The sequence below is a fragment of the Dendropsophus ebraccatus genome, chromosome 10 (genome assembly GCF_027789765.1).
Source record: "Dendropsophus ebraccatus isolate aDenEbr1 chromosome 10, aDenEbr1.pat, whole genome shotgun sequence".
In the NCBI taxonomy this organism is placed as follows: Eukaryota; Metazoa; Chordata; class Amphibia; order Anura; family Hylidae; genus Dendropsophus; species Dendropsophus ebraccatus.
Window position 1 is genome coordinate 82,092,747 of NC_091463.1, and position 16,419 is coordinate 82,109,165.

General features: G+C 40.8%; 1 protein-coding gene across 7 annotated transcripts in view; it reads right to left on the reverse strand.

Annotated features, from left to right (window-relative positions):
• Positions 1 to 3,040: 3,040 nt before the first annotated feature.
• ZNF185 (zinc finger protein 185 with LIM domain) overlaps positions 3,041 to 16,419 on the reverse strand; it is a 92,550-nt gene continuing 79,171 nt past the window's right edge. For all 7 annotated transcript variants that reach the window (XM_069943627.1, XM_069943633.1, XM_069943632.1 and 4 more), the window contains 6 exons: positions 14,301 to 14,405; positions 13,212 to 13,280; positions 12,757 to 12,840; positions 8,598 to 8,700; positions 8,227 to 8,324; positions 3,041 to 5,061 (listed from right to left, as the gene is read on the reverse strand). In XM_069943627.1, coding sequence (XP_069799728.1) covers position 5,061; positions 8,227 to 8,324; positions 8,598 to 8,700; positions 12,757 to 12,840; positions 13,212 to 13,280; positions 14,301 to 14,405 — 460 coding nt within the window. In that variant the 3' untranslated portion in view covers positions 3,041 to 5,060. The remainder of the gene's footprint in view (positions 5,062 to 8,226; positions 8,325 to 8,597; positions 8,701 to 12,756; positions 12,841 to 13,211; positions 13,281 to 14,300; positions 14,406 to 16,419) is intronic.

Below are 16,419 nucleotides of genomic sequence, written 5' to 3' on the forward strand. Positions count from 1 at the left end.
GGGTTCTGGCGGCCTCGTTCAGATGTGGAAATAAGATGGGCGGTGCTCGAACGAAATACAGCGCGAGCCATAGCCAGAAACAAGAGGGGGCGGGGCGACGAGGTTCGGGGTGTGGTCAGTTTGAAAAGAGCAGGTGCCTAGTGAGGAGGAGAAAGCGCCCTCTAGTTGTAGCACCGGGCAATGACTGATGTATAATACACAGGCGCTTCATACAACAGATGTTATATAGGATTGACTAACAGAACTCACAGCATGAGCTCGCCCTTTATAGGGGTGTATAGGGGAGAGAACAAAACAATAGGATGGTGGAATTTAAAGGGGTTATCCAGAATTAGAGAAAACACAGCTACTGTCTTGATAAAACAGCACCACCCTGTCCTCTGGTTGTGTGTGGTATTACAATTCAACTCCATTAAAGGGGTAGTCCACCCAAAAATTTTTTCTTTCAAATCAACTGCTACCATGAAGTGCCAGAGATTTGTAATTTACTTCTATTAAAAAATCTCAAGCCTTCCAGTACTTATCAGCTGCTGTATGCCCAACAGGAAGTTGTATTATTTCCAGTCTGGAGAGCAGGAGAGGTTTTCTATGGGGATTTGCTCCTGCTTTGGACAGTTCCTGACATGGACAGAGGAGGCAACAGAGAGCACTGGGTCAGACAGGAAAGAAAACACCGCTTCCTGCTGGACACACAGCAGCTGATAAGTACTGGAAGACTTAAAGAGTCACTGTCGTATTTTTTTTTTTGCAGAAATCAATAGTCCAGGCGATTTTAAGAAACTTTGTAATTGGGTTTATTAGCCAAATCTGCCATTATCTGCATGTAAAAAGCCTTTTCCCAGGTCCCCCCCCATCCTTCCTCTTTTTCATCCACTCTGAAAAATCTGAAAATTGTGACTTGTTGCAGGAGACGTACCCTGTCTGCTCTAGGGAGAGGGGAGGGGGGAGGAGGAAGGAGGGAGTTAGCCGGCAGCAGAAAGCAGATAACAGAGGATTACAGGCACGGAGCTGGGTGACAGCTGTAATCCGAGCTCAGACAGGTCACTGGTGATGGTCAGTAGAGATATCCCGTGAGGGATTTGTAGATTAACTCTTTGTTGTCCTGTTTTGGTCTTTTCTTTAGCTCTCTCCATAGGAGAACAATGAAGACAGGGGGGAGAGCTTCAAACTGCTTTTTCATGATAAAAATGCATTTTTCGGATAATAAACCCAATTACAAAGTTTCTTAAAATCGCCTGGACTATTGATTTCTGCAAAAAAAAAATTCACGACAGTGACACTTTAAGTTTTTTTAATAGAAGTGAATTACAAATCTCTGGCACTTTATGGCACCAGTTGATTTGAAGGAAAAAATTTTTTGGTGGACTACCCCTTTAACTTCAATGGAACTGAGCTGCAAAACCCACACCTCAACTGAGAACAAGGATACAAGAAAGCGGCCGTGTTTTTCTAAACCTAGATAACCCCTTTAATATGCCTGATTCTTCTTTGCCCCAACATCATCTCTCCCATGAACCCCTAACTAAGTGGAAGGTTTTTGTGTATGGAGAAAAAGAACATAAATGTTCAGCCATCCATTAACTGGGCACCAAAGGGGTTATTGTGGATTGTGGATCACTTAAAAGGTTCCCGTCGTTTTGAAAAACTCTTCGCATGTCTCTGTGAGCGATCCAGTTGATCGATCCAGTTTTGATCGATCTGGGTACGGATTGGGAGAACGAGTCGGGAGAAGACTGCACTAAGCACAATCCTCTCCCGTGTCTGTGTCACGTGATCAATCCGGCCTTGTTTGCCTATGTTAGTCTATGGAGTCCGACTGATATCACAGGACACAGAGCGGGGAGAGGACGTGCTGCAGCGCGGTCCTCTCCCCAGTCATTTTCCTGATTGGTTCGGGTCTAAGCACTCACACCCGGACCGATCACAACTTTTGACATGTCTTTATGACATGTCAACATTTTTTAACACTTTAAAAATTAAAAATGGCGACATCCTTCATCCAAACCTCATATAACAAAAGTATAATACAAGACAATAAATAATATAAAAGATGATACCTTCCCTTTAAATGGAACAGGCACAGTGAAGGAAGTGGGGATGTGGTTGCCCAAGATAAGGCATATGTACCACATGGTATGGAGGAAACATTTATCAAAACTTTAAAGAGTTTCCTGTCCCTGCGGCCACATCCTATGACTGACCTAAATATATAGATTATACAACTAAGACACAAACAAAAACAGAAGTATTAAAGGCAGTAAACACTAAAGGCCACTATGGACTATAGGTGAGAGAAGGCCTGTTCCTTATTGGTCCCTTCCCTTATTGCAGGTGTAGAGGAACTGCGTTTGGATGGTGATCGCTCCAAAGGGACATGGAAAGTAAAGGGATAGGGAATCTAGACCCTTCCATCCTGGTTGGCAAAACCTCTTTGCCAGAATGTTCATGAGAATGGAGGTCTACTGCCCTCTGAGTGAAAGAAGCCGCAGCCACGGCACACATACTCAGTCGCTGCTGCATTCACTGTCTACAGGACTGATCATAGCCAGGTTCAGCACTTGGCAATGTTCAGAAGTCCCACAGAGAGTAAATAGAGTGGTGGCTGAGCATGAGTGCCGCCTATCCATTCACTCATAGAATAATTGATCTCTATTCTCATGAGCATACGCTTGATTAAAGTGACTGTAACCACCATGCCATGCCATGCCTCTGTGCGATCACAAAGATAAAGTTATTTGTCAGTGACAATCCTATGTGGTGCCATACCTATACATACCACGTTTTAGGGAAGTAGTAGCTCTGTAATATGGCATTAGTTATAGACTAGTCTATAGGTGTCATATTATTGATCACTACAGCTTGGGCCTGTAATACAGCAGTATACAGGAAACCGTCATCTTAGTGGATGCCCCTGTCATACTATGTCATGGTAGTGCTTCACATTGGATAGCCAACCAACATTATCGCTCATTGGTGGCTGCCATTTATACTTTTAGACATCTTGGATAAATGTGACTAAAATAAGAATAGGAGACGAGAATGTTTAAAATAATACTTTAATGTTTGTCATAACATACATGGACATTCTGCATGAGTATCGCACCCGTACCAATAGAGACACTGCGCCTGGATCCATTCTCCCACCGGCTTCATTATAATATATACCATGAACCCCAGAACGTGTATAATAACAGGACAGGACGTGCACCAGTTATTAGTTACAGCTTTATAGTCAAACCCATGCAGGGATGAGATACGTTATACTTCTAGGGGAGGCTTCAGTGATAACCAGGCCTCGTCACCATAGCAACCAGTCACAGCTCAACTTTCACTTTCTAAAGTGTGATTGGTTGCTCTGGGCGACAGGCCTGGTTATCGCCGAGGCCCAGAGTCCATATTCACTAAAATCCTATAGACAACATTATAGTAACTCACTGAGACTTATCGAGTACATAAAAATAAAATCACAAGAGCGACAGATTGAGGAATACTGTAGATTGTGTTTTCCATGTAAATAAAATATACATATATATTGATCTGTAATTAGATATATAAAGTTAAATTCACAAACCATGATGCCCGTGGCCTTATTCAGGCTTCATCCGACCTCAGGGATTTAGCCCAATAATAGGGCCCAATAGATTGTTATTGGGCCTTGCTGTATCTCCTAGACCTCTAAATTCATATGGAAGAATGCAAAGACAGATTCTGTATAAATCCAATACAAAGAAAATTGTAAGACGCAATATCGGATAGTATATCATGGAGATATTCTACTCTTGAAGAATAGGGGCACAATATGGCACCCACAGCTCTCTAGTGCCACTTGCTTTACATGCATGCTGGACTAGCCTTGCCATAAAACATTATAGAAATGTCACTGCACGTTTAGATGATGGTGTGAATAATGTCTTATAGACCTGCATATTACTGTAAGTCTATTATCATGGAGGCTGGTTGTCAACCACTGCTAACAGCCATTAATACTCTATGGGGTCATATGTGACTTCCATACAATGTATGGGTGTATGTATGTCTCACGCTCCAACCGATTGCCAATGCTATATAGTAGTATATCATACAGGCAATGGAGACCTACTATAGATATAGGAATCCATACAGCCAGAGTACTAGATAGATGGGCCTGGTATAGAAAGAACAATAATCCATTGGTACCTTGGGCACTTGTATGTACTGATGAAAGGTTTGGCACTTGCCAGCTATGTAGCCCCATCATTCATAGTGGTTGGCAAAGTGTGAAGTGGGCACAGGATGGGGGCAGCTATTTAGAAGTCTTCAATGGGACAAACACAAATGCGTGCCAAGAATCAGAATAGCTGAACTATGTGAGGTCCCGGCATTATACAAGAACCTGGCTTACTGTAACACTGAATGCTGCAACGTGAAAAGATTATTCTAAGAATATCCATTGATAATTGTTTAATAATAATAATTATAATGTATATGGTTATATAATTGTTCATGTTACACCTAGGCAGTGAGAGCAATGAAAAAGAAATACTACAGGAAAATCAGAGATTGCCGATGTACAGTACATTGTGAGCCAATGCTCAGAAATCCAAGCAATGATCCTTTAATAAGTCACAGATACATGTGAAGGAGAAGCCTCCATAGAGTATTGCTCAAAATATGACATCACATGATTTATACGCTCATTATGGAGGATATGATGGCGCCCTTCGGTTCTGGAATCAGTGGTGGTCCGAGATCAGCACACCTGACCAATGTGGTCTTCTCATGTCTCTATGATATATCAGAGGATTAGTTTGACAGCTCCGCCCTTTAAGTATGAATGGATGATTTGCAGAATAAAAACACCAATACACAGAGTTATTAAGACCTTGCATGGTACTGAAGAATAAGCAGATGGTTACTCTGAGTGTATCATTTATACCATGAAGATTATAGGCAAACGGAATAGAAGTAGTAAAATACTTTATATGTAATAATGGGGTCATCTCTGACCAATAAAAAGTGTCTGTAACTTTAATAAATGTTCATATGACTCCATGACTCCGCCATCCTCTTCTTTCTCTTGTTCTAAAACAGAAACAATACATAAAATTAGACAAATCAGGATGTATGTATCATCTATCTATCTATCTACACCCCAATACATCCAATTTGCCCTAAAACCAGGAGATTGCAGAGTTCTGGTTTGCAGCCTGTCATGAATAATGCAGCTTATCTGACCATGCTTGGCTGCATCTGCTGGGCTGGGATTCTACACTCAGTTAACAATTTGTATGCATGACTGCCTGTTATCTGCTGTTTTCATCACTTTCCTTTACATGTTGGTCCAGCATATACTGTAATGTTTAATATACGAATTAGAAATGGATGTTCCATATTAAAATATACTGTCTGCATACATTTCTTGTAGCCCACAACCCACTTATGTATAAAAAAGAAGTAGATGAAATGGACCACATTGAATCTAATACATAGCTGTGAATACATAAAAAGTATATTAAATTAACCAAGACTTTAAAGTATATTCTACTCTATATATTTTAACAGGTATAAATTGAAGCTCCTAGGCCCGGACGTAAAATCTCTCAGCTACTGCTAGGTGCTTATAATACCAATGTTTCTTATGGGACTTGAAGGCTGTTGAGCCTGCTTAGAGATCCAGACCCAGGTGTGATTACTTTGTCTGCACCCCCTATTGTAATTCAATCTTCTTCTTGCTTGGGTGACTCTTCACCTACTTAAGAATCCCCAAGGTACCAATTTGGGGCAATGTTTATCATGCCCCTTATGCTACCGTCGCTGGGGAGTTGACCAATTTTTATATTACTGGTCTTCTAGAAAAATGCTGACTGCAAGGGAATATAAAGTATTGCATGACATTCATTGTCTATTGATTTCATGTTTGATGTGACCCTTCTTTATTACTAATACAGTAGTAGGATTTTACAGTATGGGTAGTAGGGGCACTGTGATATGCTCCACAAGGGTATATGTCATTGGGTTATCTGGGCCAGACTTGAATACACACTTACACCCGCTAGAGCCGCAGCCGCTAGAGATGAGCAAGTAGTGAAATATTCGACTTTCGAGAATTCGAATCGAATAGGCACCGAGATTCCACTATTCGAACGAATATTCGATCCCATTATAGTCTATGGGCAAAAAATTTGCGGCACTTGGAAATCCAAATTCGACCACTTGGAGGTCACCAAGTCCCCCATGAAACCTCCCTAAATGATGCCAACACCTCTGGAATGACACTGGGACATTAGGGGGAACATGCCTGGGTGCACCCAACACCCCAAAATCGCAGTTGCAAAGGGAAAATATTTGTGAACGCTTTACGAACGTTTATGGCAATGTTCACACATTTCGTTCGTATTTCTTGTGCAGCGTTACATACATGATTCCAATGTGTGTCCGTAGAGCGTCATGTTATTTGCGCGTATCACGCGTCATGCTGTACGAATGGAACGGTATGTATGACGTGCCTTTTTTCTGGGCTACTGGAACAGTATATATCAGGTGCCCTTAATGGGCAACTGAAACAATATGTATGACGTGCCTTTTACTGGGCTACTGAAACAGTATATATCAGGTGCCCTTAGTGAGCTACTGGAACAATATGTATAACGTGCCCTTAGTGGTGTTAAACAGGGACACTATAAGTCACTTGTACACACAGGGTACTGGAATGAATACACCTGCTGATGCTGCTGCTACTGCTGTTATATCATCTATTTCTTAGCACTGAGAAGTGCTTTGGATTCAGAGATGATTTTTTCACTGGATCGTAGCCCTGAAAAGGACTTTGGGGTTCTGTAGTAATCCTGCCTAACCAAAACGCTAGTAAAACCTATCTCCCTGCTCCAAGATATTTTTCTGGCTAGGTAGAAAGAGCATCTGCGGTCAAGAGGCGGGAGCCAAGTATTTAAGATTCGAGGTCATGTGGTTCAGCCATCCAATGAGGGTAGACGCCGTTTTTGCGCTGCGTGCGTACTCCCAGGGTCCCTCACAGCCTCCCTGCATGGTGATTGGATTAAAAAAAGCGCCAACTGCGATGGGAGGGCTTTTCCTGCGTGTTCGCCACACTACTGGATTGAATTCGAATCTTTCGAATACCGCAATATTCGATCGAATATCATCTCGATCGAATCGTATTCGCTCATCTCTATCAGCCGCCAGATCACATTTGACTCTGTGTTTTTAACTTTCATTGAAGTCTATTCAATATAATGCTGAAATAAAGCAAAACTAGTAAGCTCATATGCCATCCCCTTGAATTGACCCTTTGCAAGTATTCTATTGAAGCTCCCCCAATGAGTCCACATGTGCAAACTGAACCACAAGTTGTAGTTAGGCTTTCTTTCAAAGATTCAATATATTACGCTTTGATTGAGGCATAGTGACATGTTGGCACCCCTGGCATCAGCACTTAGGGCACATGCCTTACCAGCTCTGTTACCTATATATTATACAAATACATCTTTCTGTACTACTCTATACAGAAGGGAAGGGGTCTAGGTATGATAAAATTGTATTTTAGTAACCGCTGGAGGGTCACAGGTTCTCTATCCCTGCTATATAGTTATCCTATGTATTGTGAATCTATACTGACAGCTAACCATTAAGTGGAAATGATATCATTTACATGACTGCCTTTAATGTTTGTCTCACTGAGACAACCCCCATTGATGTGCCTTATCGCGGCCTATAGATGTAATAGTGATGAGTGAAGAGCCTCTCGTAAGTGTCTCCCAGCATGTAATACTGCATTTCTTCTATGACAGGTAGTGCAGAGGAGCTCGACGCAGCTTCTTCCAGCAAAGACACTGGTTTAACTTGAATGTTTTGATACTTAGGTCGGTTCACACTACGTTTTTTTCATCCGTTGTGTGCATTTGTGTGCACTCATTTTGATCTGTTTTACCATTAACTTCCATTATAAGAAAAACAACGGATCAAAACGCATTCATTCTTTTAAACGTACACAGAAATAAGGTCAGCTACGTTTTTGTGTATGATGCGTTTTGATTCTTTTTTTTTTCTAATAATGGAAGTCAATGGAAAAGATCACACACAAATGCATCTGTTTTTCCATTGTTTTTTTTTTTTTTCAAAAACGGATGAAAATAAGGATAAAAAAAATGTAGTGTGAACCCAGCCTCATTTTTTGATCATATTTCCATTGTTCCTGTTACGTATAGTGATATATGATAGCATTATACTTACTAGAAGAGCTTCTCATAACAGCTCTCGCAGTGTACTACATCACGGTGAATGAAGATGCTGTCCACCAGATCTCCCATTGGCTTGTTGCAGATCCCACACTGAAAAAGCAAAACAATCATATGATATCTGTGTATGTATTGGATAAAACACATTCACCTGCCCTATAGGTAAAATTATTTCATATTTCACATAGTGCTAATACAATGGTGTCACTTTTACTTTAAAAAAAACAAACAACCTTCTAACATCATAGATGTGTCATCGTGATATCTATTTGTTGTATGACTCCATTAACGTGTAGGACATGTTGTCATTCATACGTTCATTTTGCTTAGTTAAAAAGTTGAAAGAAATGTATATGGTGTCATTACCTTGAAGCAATATTCATGGCAGTAGATATTAAGATGCTCTAGAATGATCTTTGGACAGTCTTTGATTGGCCGACCACAGTAAGAGCAGGGACCTTCGTCAGCTCTAGAAACAAATGCGATAAAACAAGTATGTAACACATGCATAAAAAAAGTTAAAAAATTAAGTAAATAACCAATTCAAATGTATTCGTTTTGGGTAAAAAGACAAGTGAGGTCCACCCTCCCTGGCCTCCATAAGGTAAGTGTAAGGCTGTGTTGATACTTTTCTTATTTTGCATGGATTTCATTACATAGTTACATAGTACAATCCACATTAACGCCGGGTTCACACTACGTATAACACCGGACGTTCTGTGACCCGGTCATGCAGGTGTAGATTTTGATCATGATTTACGCCTGCGAGCAGGCGTAAATCTTGATGAATGAGGCGGGAAAGGAGGCCACGCCTCCTCTCCACCTGATCACGCCCCTGCAAGCTCCGCCAGCCTGCCCATCGGGTGAGCGGGTCTTAGGGAGGCGTATGTTAAGGAGAAGGGGCGAATCTGCACCTTCTCCTTGGCGTACACTTCGTATATCCCCCCCCTATGTGTATACTCTCCGGCCAGGATTCTGTTCATTCACATACAACGTATGTTTTGTATAAATCATGGCCGTTGTTGCAAATTGAAACAACGGCCGTGATTTATGCAACACATACGTTGTGTGAACATAGCCTATGCAAGTGCAGAAACAGTATATGGTCCCCTGGCTCCCCAGTAACCCATCATACTGGATTGTTACTCTCTAATAATACACCCGTAATAGTGAGCTGTGTAATTCCTCAGCTTGGGCTGGGTTCACACTGCGTTTCCGCATACGTTTAACGGATCCGTTTTTTTAACGGACAAAAAAATAGTGTCAGCAACGTTTTTGTGTCCTTAAAAAAAAACAGATCCGTTTAGATCCGTTTTAATAATGGAAGTCAATGGAAAAATGGATCAAAACGGATGTACACAAATGCATCCGTTTTTTTGCAATTCGTTTTTCATCCGTTTTTTTGCAAAAAATTGCTGAAAAAAACGAATTGCAAAAATGCAGTGTGAACCCAGCCTAAGTCTCTGACATAGAATCTGAAACAAGGATCTGACACTGTCCAGTAGAAAGAGACGTCGTCATTTTTGGCATTCCAATAAAAAGGTCAATAAAGATGTAACTCTCTGCTGATGGCTGTCAAATCTTTCTGTTTCTTTTACTATTTGAATTAACTGGTGTTGTTTAACTATTTGGTTCACATGCAGTCTTATAGATAGTAGTTTCTGCTACTAGTGTCTTTTATGGCAGTAGATACATTTTGAGGTGCTATCCAAAAATCAAAGACAAAACTTTGTTTTGGTTGAACTTATAGCAATGTATTCCTCCTTTGTAATCTTTATATCTGATTTCCTTCATTGTATAGATTGGCAGGAATCCTTCCTCCTCCTGGTGCTTACATCACCTCCTTCATCCTACCCTTTGCACCTTGCTTTAGCAAATACATAATTATATGTTTTCCATTGCATTCGTTTCCGTCTTTTTGACACCTAGAGGAGATTTATGAAAGGGTGTGAATATACACCCAGTGTAAACTGTCCACGGCAACCAATCACAGCTCCTCTTTTATTCTACCAGAGCTGAAAGCTGAGCTGTGATTGGTTGCTGTGGGCTGTTTACACCAGGGGTATATTTACACCCTATCATAAATCTCCCCCCTAGTCACATGATGAAAATTTAGTTTTAATTAAACTTTTAGCAATTGCCTCCTCCTTCACAATCTTTACAACTGTGTTGCTTTATTGTGTAGATTGGCAGAAATCCTTCTTCCACCACATGTTCATCCTATCTCCTTCATGCTACCCCTTTGCACCTTGCTTTATTAAGACTATAATAAAACACTTTCAGTCTTCATGATAACTAGTCATCTGATAAAAGTTTAGTTTTGGTTGAGCTTTTAGCAATCACTTCATCTTTCTTAATCTTTATAACTGAGTTCCTTTGTTGTGTAGATTGGTGAGAATCCTTCCTCCTCCTGAAACTCACACCATCTCCTTTATCCTACCCTTTGCATCTTGCTTTACCACCATCATAAGAACTCAACCATAAGAATGGTAGAAAAGCAAAAAAATCAAGAAAAACTCAAAGCAGAACTAAATCTTCAGTTTTTTTGTAGTTTTACCTTTGAACTAGCATTGTGACCCATTCTTCATGACTGATTCTCGGGACGTCCATCAAAGTGAAAATGTCTCTTGAAATCAGTCTGTGATGGTGCTTATAAACTGCGCTGACATCTCATTTCATGCTCTTTTTTGCTTAGTGTGACTGACACATAAATATTTTAGTGCTTAAAACTGAAATCTGGGTCACGGAGAAGTGGCCCATATTAGAGTTATATGTATGTATCAAAAATGAATTCAGCCATTCCTGGTGTTATTATGAAAATGGAAATAGTACAGTATATGTACTACTATATGAAAATACTATAATAAATAATATAATACACCTGATATCACCTTACACAAACATATAATACCTTCCCTGAAAATCAAGGGTATATGGGTAGGTAGAGGTCACGTACCATACAGTTATGAGAAAAAAAACACACTCTTTAAACTTTATGATTTTATGTATTAGGGTAACACAAAAAAAAAAGCTGGTACTTTGGTTAGTAACCCTTCCCAGGTCGACGGCCAGCAACAATTGCCTCTCTGACCTCATTGCTGATGTCTTTTCTTGGAAACACATATCTGAATGCTCCCTACCAGCAAAGTGCCAAAACATCTGCTGATGGTCAATTGATCAAGATCATTAAATGAGAAGCACCTGGCTGCTACTTACCCTCTAAATTCCTATTGAAGCAGTAAGGGTGTACTTAAAGGACAACTCCGCCCAAAATGTATTTTTTAATATGTTATTACTTATGCAAACTTAGACAAATTCCTAATGTACATTAATTATGGGAATTGCACATATACTGCTATTTCCCTTAATTTAGTAGATCAGGCAGGCTTCAGATTCTGTAAAAAAAGTGATGTCACAAACCAGTTGTAATTCCTATGGATTGTCCAGCAGGGGGCGCACTATATGTAGAAGTCTATGGCACTGTATTGTGTCTATGGAAGTGTATGTAAAGTAATGTAATGTAATGTACACTATGCTTTGTTAACTGAATACATTTATGGAATACTTTGGGGAGCAAGTCTGCTCATAGTATGAGCAGATGATGGGGGAGTAGTACCAAGGCCATCCCCATCACCAACCCCCCCGACACATATGTACTGTAATACTCCTCCCATCATCTGCTCATGATGATGGGGGAGTAGTACCAATTCTATCCCCATTACCAGCACCCCCTGCTGCCGCCACTGCTGCTGCTGCTGCACTGCAGTTCACATCCCCTGCTGGGGACTGCAGAGCTCACTGCCGCCCAGGCATCTTGCCGACTCGTTCCCTGATGTCACCTGAGCAGCCGAGGGTGACATCAGGGAATGAGTCGGTAAGCTGCTGATGCTGCTGCTGCACTGCAGTCCCCAGCAGGGGATGTGAGCTGCAGTCGGGCAGCAGCATCAGTGGCGGGGGCTGCATCAGCGGCAGCAGCAGGGGGTGCTGGCGATGGGGGTCGCCCTGGTACTACTTCCATAGACACAATACAGTGCCATAGACTTCTACATATAATGCGCCCCCTCCTGGACACTCCATAGGAATTACAACTAATTCGTGACGTCACGGTTTTTACAGACTCTAAACCCTGCCTGATCTACTAAATTAAGGGAAATAGCACTATATGTGTAAAGTTTCCATAAGTAATAACATATTAAAAAAATACTTAAAACTACTAAAATACTTAAAAATATTTATTAAAAAATAAGTAATAAGTAAATTATGACATGGTTAAACCTTTTTTTATATTGTTGTTTTTTTTTTTTTAGATTTTTCTGTTTTATTATTATGTCCTTATAGGTAAAACCAAGAGAGCAACTTCTTTTTCTTTTAACTTTATGTCTTCATATATGTTTTTGGTATCTATCTATCTATCTATCTATCTATCTGTCTGTCTGTCTGTCTGTCTGTCTGTCTGTCTATCTATCTATCTATCTATCTATCTATCTATCTATCTATCTATCTATCTATCCATGGCTCTGCTTACCTCTCTGGTGGGCTGCTATACAGATAACTGGAGCTCGTGCTGTAGGATAGCCTTTCCATGTCATCTGAGAAATCTGGAATGCTTCTGTCAGGGAAGAAAATATATATCATTAACACCAGCCTGGTAACACATACTTGTCCTTACAATGCTTCAAGGAATTTTCCAGAAATATATGTAGTTAGAATAAGCCATCATTATGTTCTAGCTGGGGATTTAGACCACCACCATATAGTTAGAGTAATACCAGGCTACACCATAAACATATTTCTACAACATCATTTTGAATGTATTTGCATCTCAGAAGCCTGAAGACATAGAATTTGCAAATACCATTCATTGTATTCACATTTACATGGACAGGTCACCTTATGGACATTCGGGAACTAGTGAATGCACTTCAATAATTTGTGTTTACATCTCCCAGTATCACATGAAAATCACACTTAGGGTCTTACCCGGAGGAGGTTGGAGATGTCAGGCTCTCTCTTGAGTTCACATACTCCTTTAAAAATAGCACTCCTTTACTGTTGGAAAAAGAGAGAATAAAATACAGCTTTAGGCTGGGTTCACACTACGTATATTTCAGTCAGTATTGTGGTCCTCATATTGTAACCAAAACCAGGAGTGGATTAAAAACACAGAAAGGCTCTGTGTTTTAATGGCAAATATTTGCTGGTATTTTAAAACAACGGCTGTTGTATTGAAATAATGGCCGTTATTTACTGTTATATGGCGGCCATCCACTCAATTTCACCATTGTGTGAACAGATCCTTTCTGGGTTTTCAATCCACTCCTGGTTTTGGTTGCAATATGAGGACCACAATACTGACTGAAATATACGTAGTGTGAACCCAGGTTTAGGCCTCGTTCACATGATGTATTATTTTAATTAAACAATGGCGGTTGTTGCTTGTTTGCAACAACGGCCGTTGTTTAATCACCGATCGCATTATCCCCTATGAAATCCCAGACGCAGTGTATACACAAGCCCTCCCATACTTATCAGCTGCTGTATGTCCTGCCGGAAGTTGTGTATTCTTTCCAGTTTGACACAGTGCTCTCCATGTCAGGAACTATCTAGAGTAGTAACAAATCCCTATAGAAAACCTCTCCTGCTCTGGACAGTTCCTGACATGGACAGAGGTGGCAGCAGAGAGCACTGTGTCAGACTGGAAAGAATATACCACTTCCTGCAGGACATACAACAGCTGATAAGTACTGGAGGACTGGAGATTTTAAAATAGAAGTAAATTACAATTCTATATAACTTTCTGAAACCAGATGATTTAAAAGAAAAATATTTTCACTGGACAACCCCTTTAATGCTAGGTTCAGCTTACAGCTGATTAGTAGGGGTCTGGGACCATGGGTCATGTCCATGATTGGCTTATCGTTAGAGAATGTTTCTAAAAGAAAAGTACAGTGTGTAAAGCCTTGTAGATTTGGTGTTGCATACAGTATAAGATGACACAAGGGTCACTGCTTCTGGGGCTTTGTGTTTCAGGTTTAGCATATGTTGGGCAGTGTGTGGAGTAAATCTTACTTGGATGAGTAAGGATCGTACTGGCTGGCTTCAGCAGATGAGGAATTAGCGTGTCGTGTCTCCGTAGTGGTAGTTGTGACTGTTTCTCTGGAGCTGGATACAGTTCTGGAAATCAGATCAAACACTTAAAAACAACAAATAAAAAAACTGAAAAGCCTACTAGTTCCATGTATAAGTCTGTGGCAGGGGCGGAGTAACTTTACTATGGGCCCTGGGCTGTTCAGCAAGCGTCGGCCCGCCAACCCACTGTAACTATGGCGGCACAGGACAGGACCATTTTTTCCTCCTTGTGCTTAAAAGGCCATAGCGCTTGCATTTTTACACCTACAGACCCACATGAGCCCTTATTTTTTGCGTCACTAATTGTACTTTGCAATGACAGGCTGAATTTTTCCATAAAATATGCTGCGAAACCAGAAAAAAATTATATGCACAGTAAAATTTAAAAAAAAAAAAAAAAAAAAATTTCATTGGGGGGCCTTCGTTTTTACGCCGTGTGTCTTATGTAAAAAACTGACATGTTTTGTATGTTCCTCAAGTCGTTTCGATTACAACAATATCTAACATGTATAACTTTTATTGTATCTGATGACTTGTAAAAAATTCAAACCATTGTTAACAAATATATGTTCCTTAAAATCGCTCCATTCCCAGGCTTATAGCGCTTTTATCCTTTGGTCTATGGGGCTGTGTGAGGTGTCATTTTTTGCGCCACGATGTGTTCTTTCTATCGGTACCTTGATTGCGCATATGCGACTTTTTGATCGCTTTTTATTACAATTTTTCGGGATTTAATGCGACCAAAAATGCGCAATTTTGCACTTTGGGATTTTTTTGCGCTTACGCCATTTACCGTGCGAGATCAGGAATGTGATTAATTAATAGTTCGGGCAATTACGCACGCGGCGATACCAAACATGTTTGTTTATTTATTTATTTATTTTTATTTATAAAATGGAAAAAGGGGGGTGATTCTGACTTTTATTAGCGGAGGGGATTTTTTATTAATAATGACACTTTATTTTTAACTTTTACACTTATACTAGAAGCCCCCATGAGGGTCTTCTATTATAAGTGCACTGATCTCTCATTCAGATCTATGCTGCATAGATATGCAGCATAGATCAATGAGATCGGCACTCGTTTGCTTCCGGCTGCTGCAGCCGGAAGCAAACGAGCGCCGAGCCGGGATCAGTGCCATTACGACGCAGACCCCGGCCAGCACCAGTTACGGAGATCGCTCCTCCGTGACAACGTCACGGGGGAGCAATCTCCCCACTAGACACCAGGGAAGAGCTGTTCTGAAGTCTTCAGATGCAGCAATCAATTTTGACAGCTGCATCTGAAGACTTAATTAGCGGGCACGGCGATCGGACCGTGCCCGCTAATAGCCGCGGCCCAGGGCTACATGCGGCACCCAGGACTGCGTCGATTCAGAGCGGGGTCGCCGTGCAGCCCTGCTCTGAACGCCCCCACCCGCGCGAGGACGTACAGTTACGTCCTCGTGCGGGAAAGGGTTAAAGTGTCACTGTCGTTTACATTTTTTTTTTTTTTTTTTTTTTGCAGAAATCAATAGTACAGGCGATTTTAAGAAACTTTGTAATTGGGTTAATTAGCCGAAAAATGCATTTTTATCATAAAAAAGCAGTTTGAAGCCCTCTCCCCTGTCTTCATGGTTCTCTTATGGAGATGGGAGGGGGGAGGGAGATGAGGCACCAAAACAGGACAACAAAGAGTTAATTTACAGCTACATCACCGGCTATCTCCTCTGAAGTCAGCACTGAACTCTCTGACCTCTAAATACCGGCTTCTACACAGGTCCTGCTGTGTAATCCTTAGCTCTCTGCTGGCGACTAATCTCCCCCCTTTCCCTTTCCATAGATTAGACAGGGCCCGACTGATGTAAAACAGTCGAGATTTCCTTATAATGAGCAGTGAATTAGAGAGAGGAGGGAGAGGGGGGGACCTGGGAAAGGCTTTTTGAATGCAGATAATGACATATTTGCCTAATAAACCCAATTACAAACTTTCACCTGTAAAAGTTTGTAATCACCTGTACTATTGATTTTTGGAATAAAACAAAACAACAACAACAAAAAAAAACACAACAGTGACACTG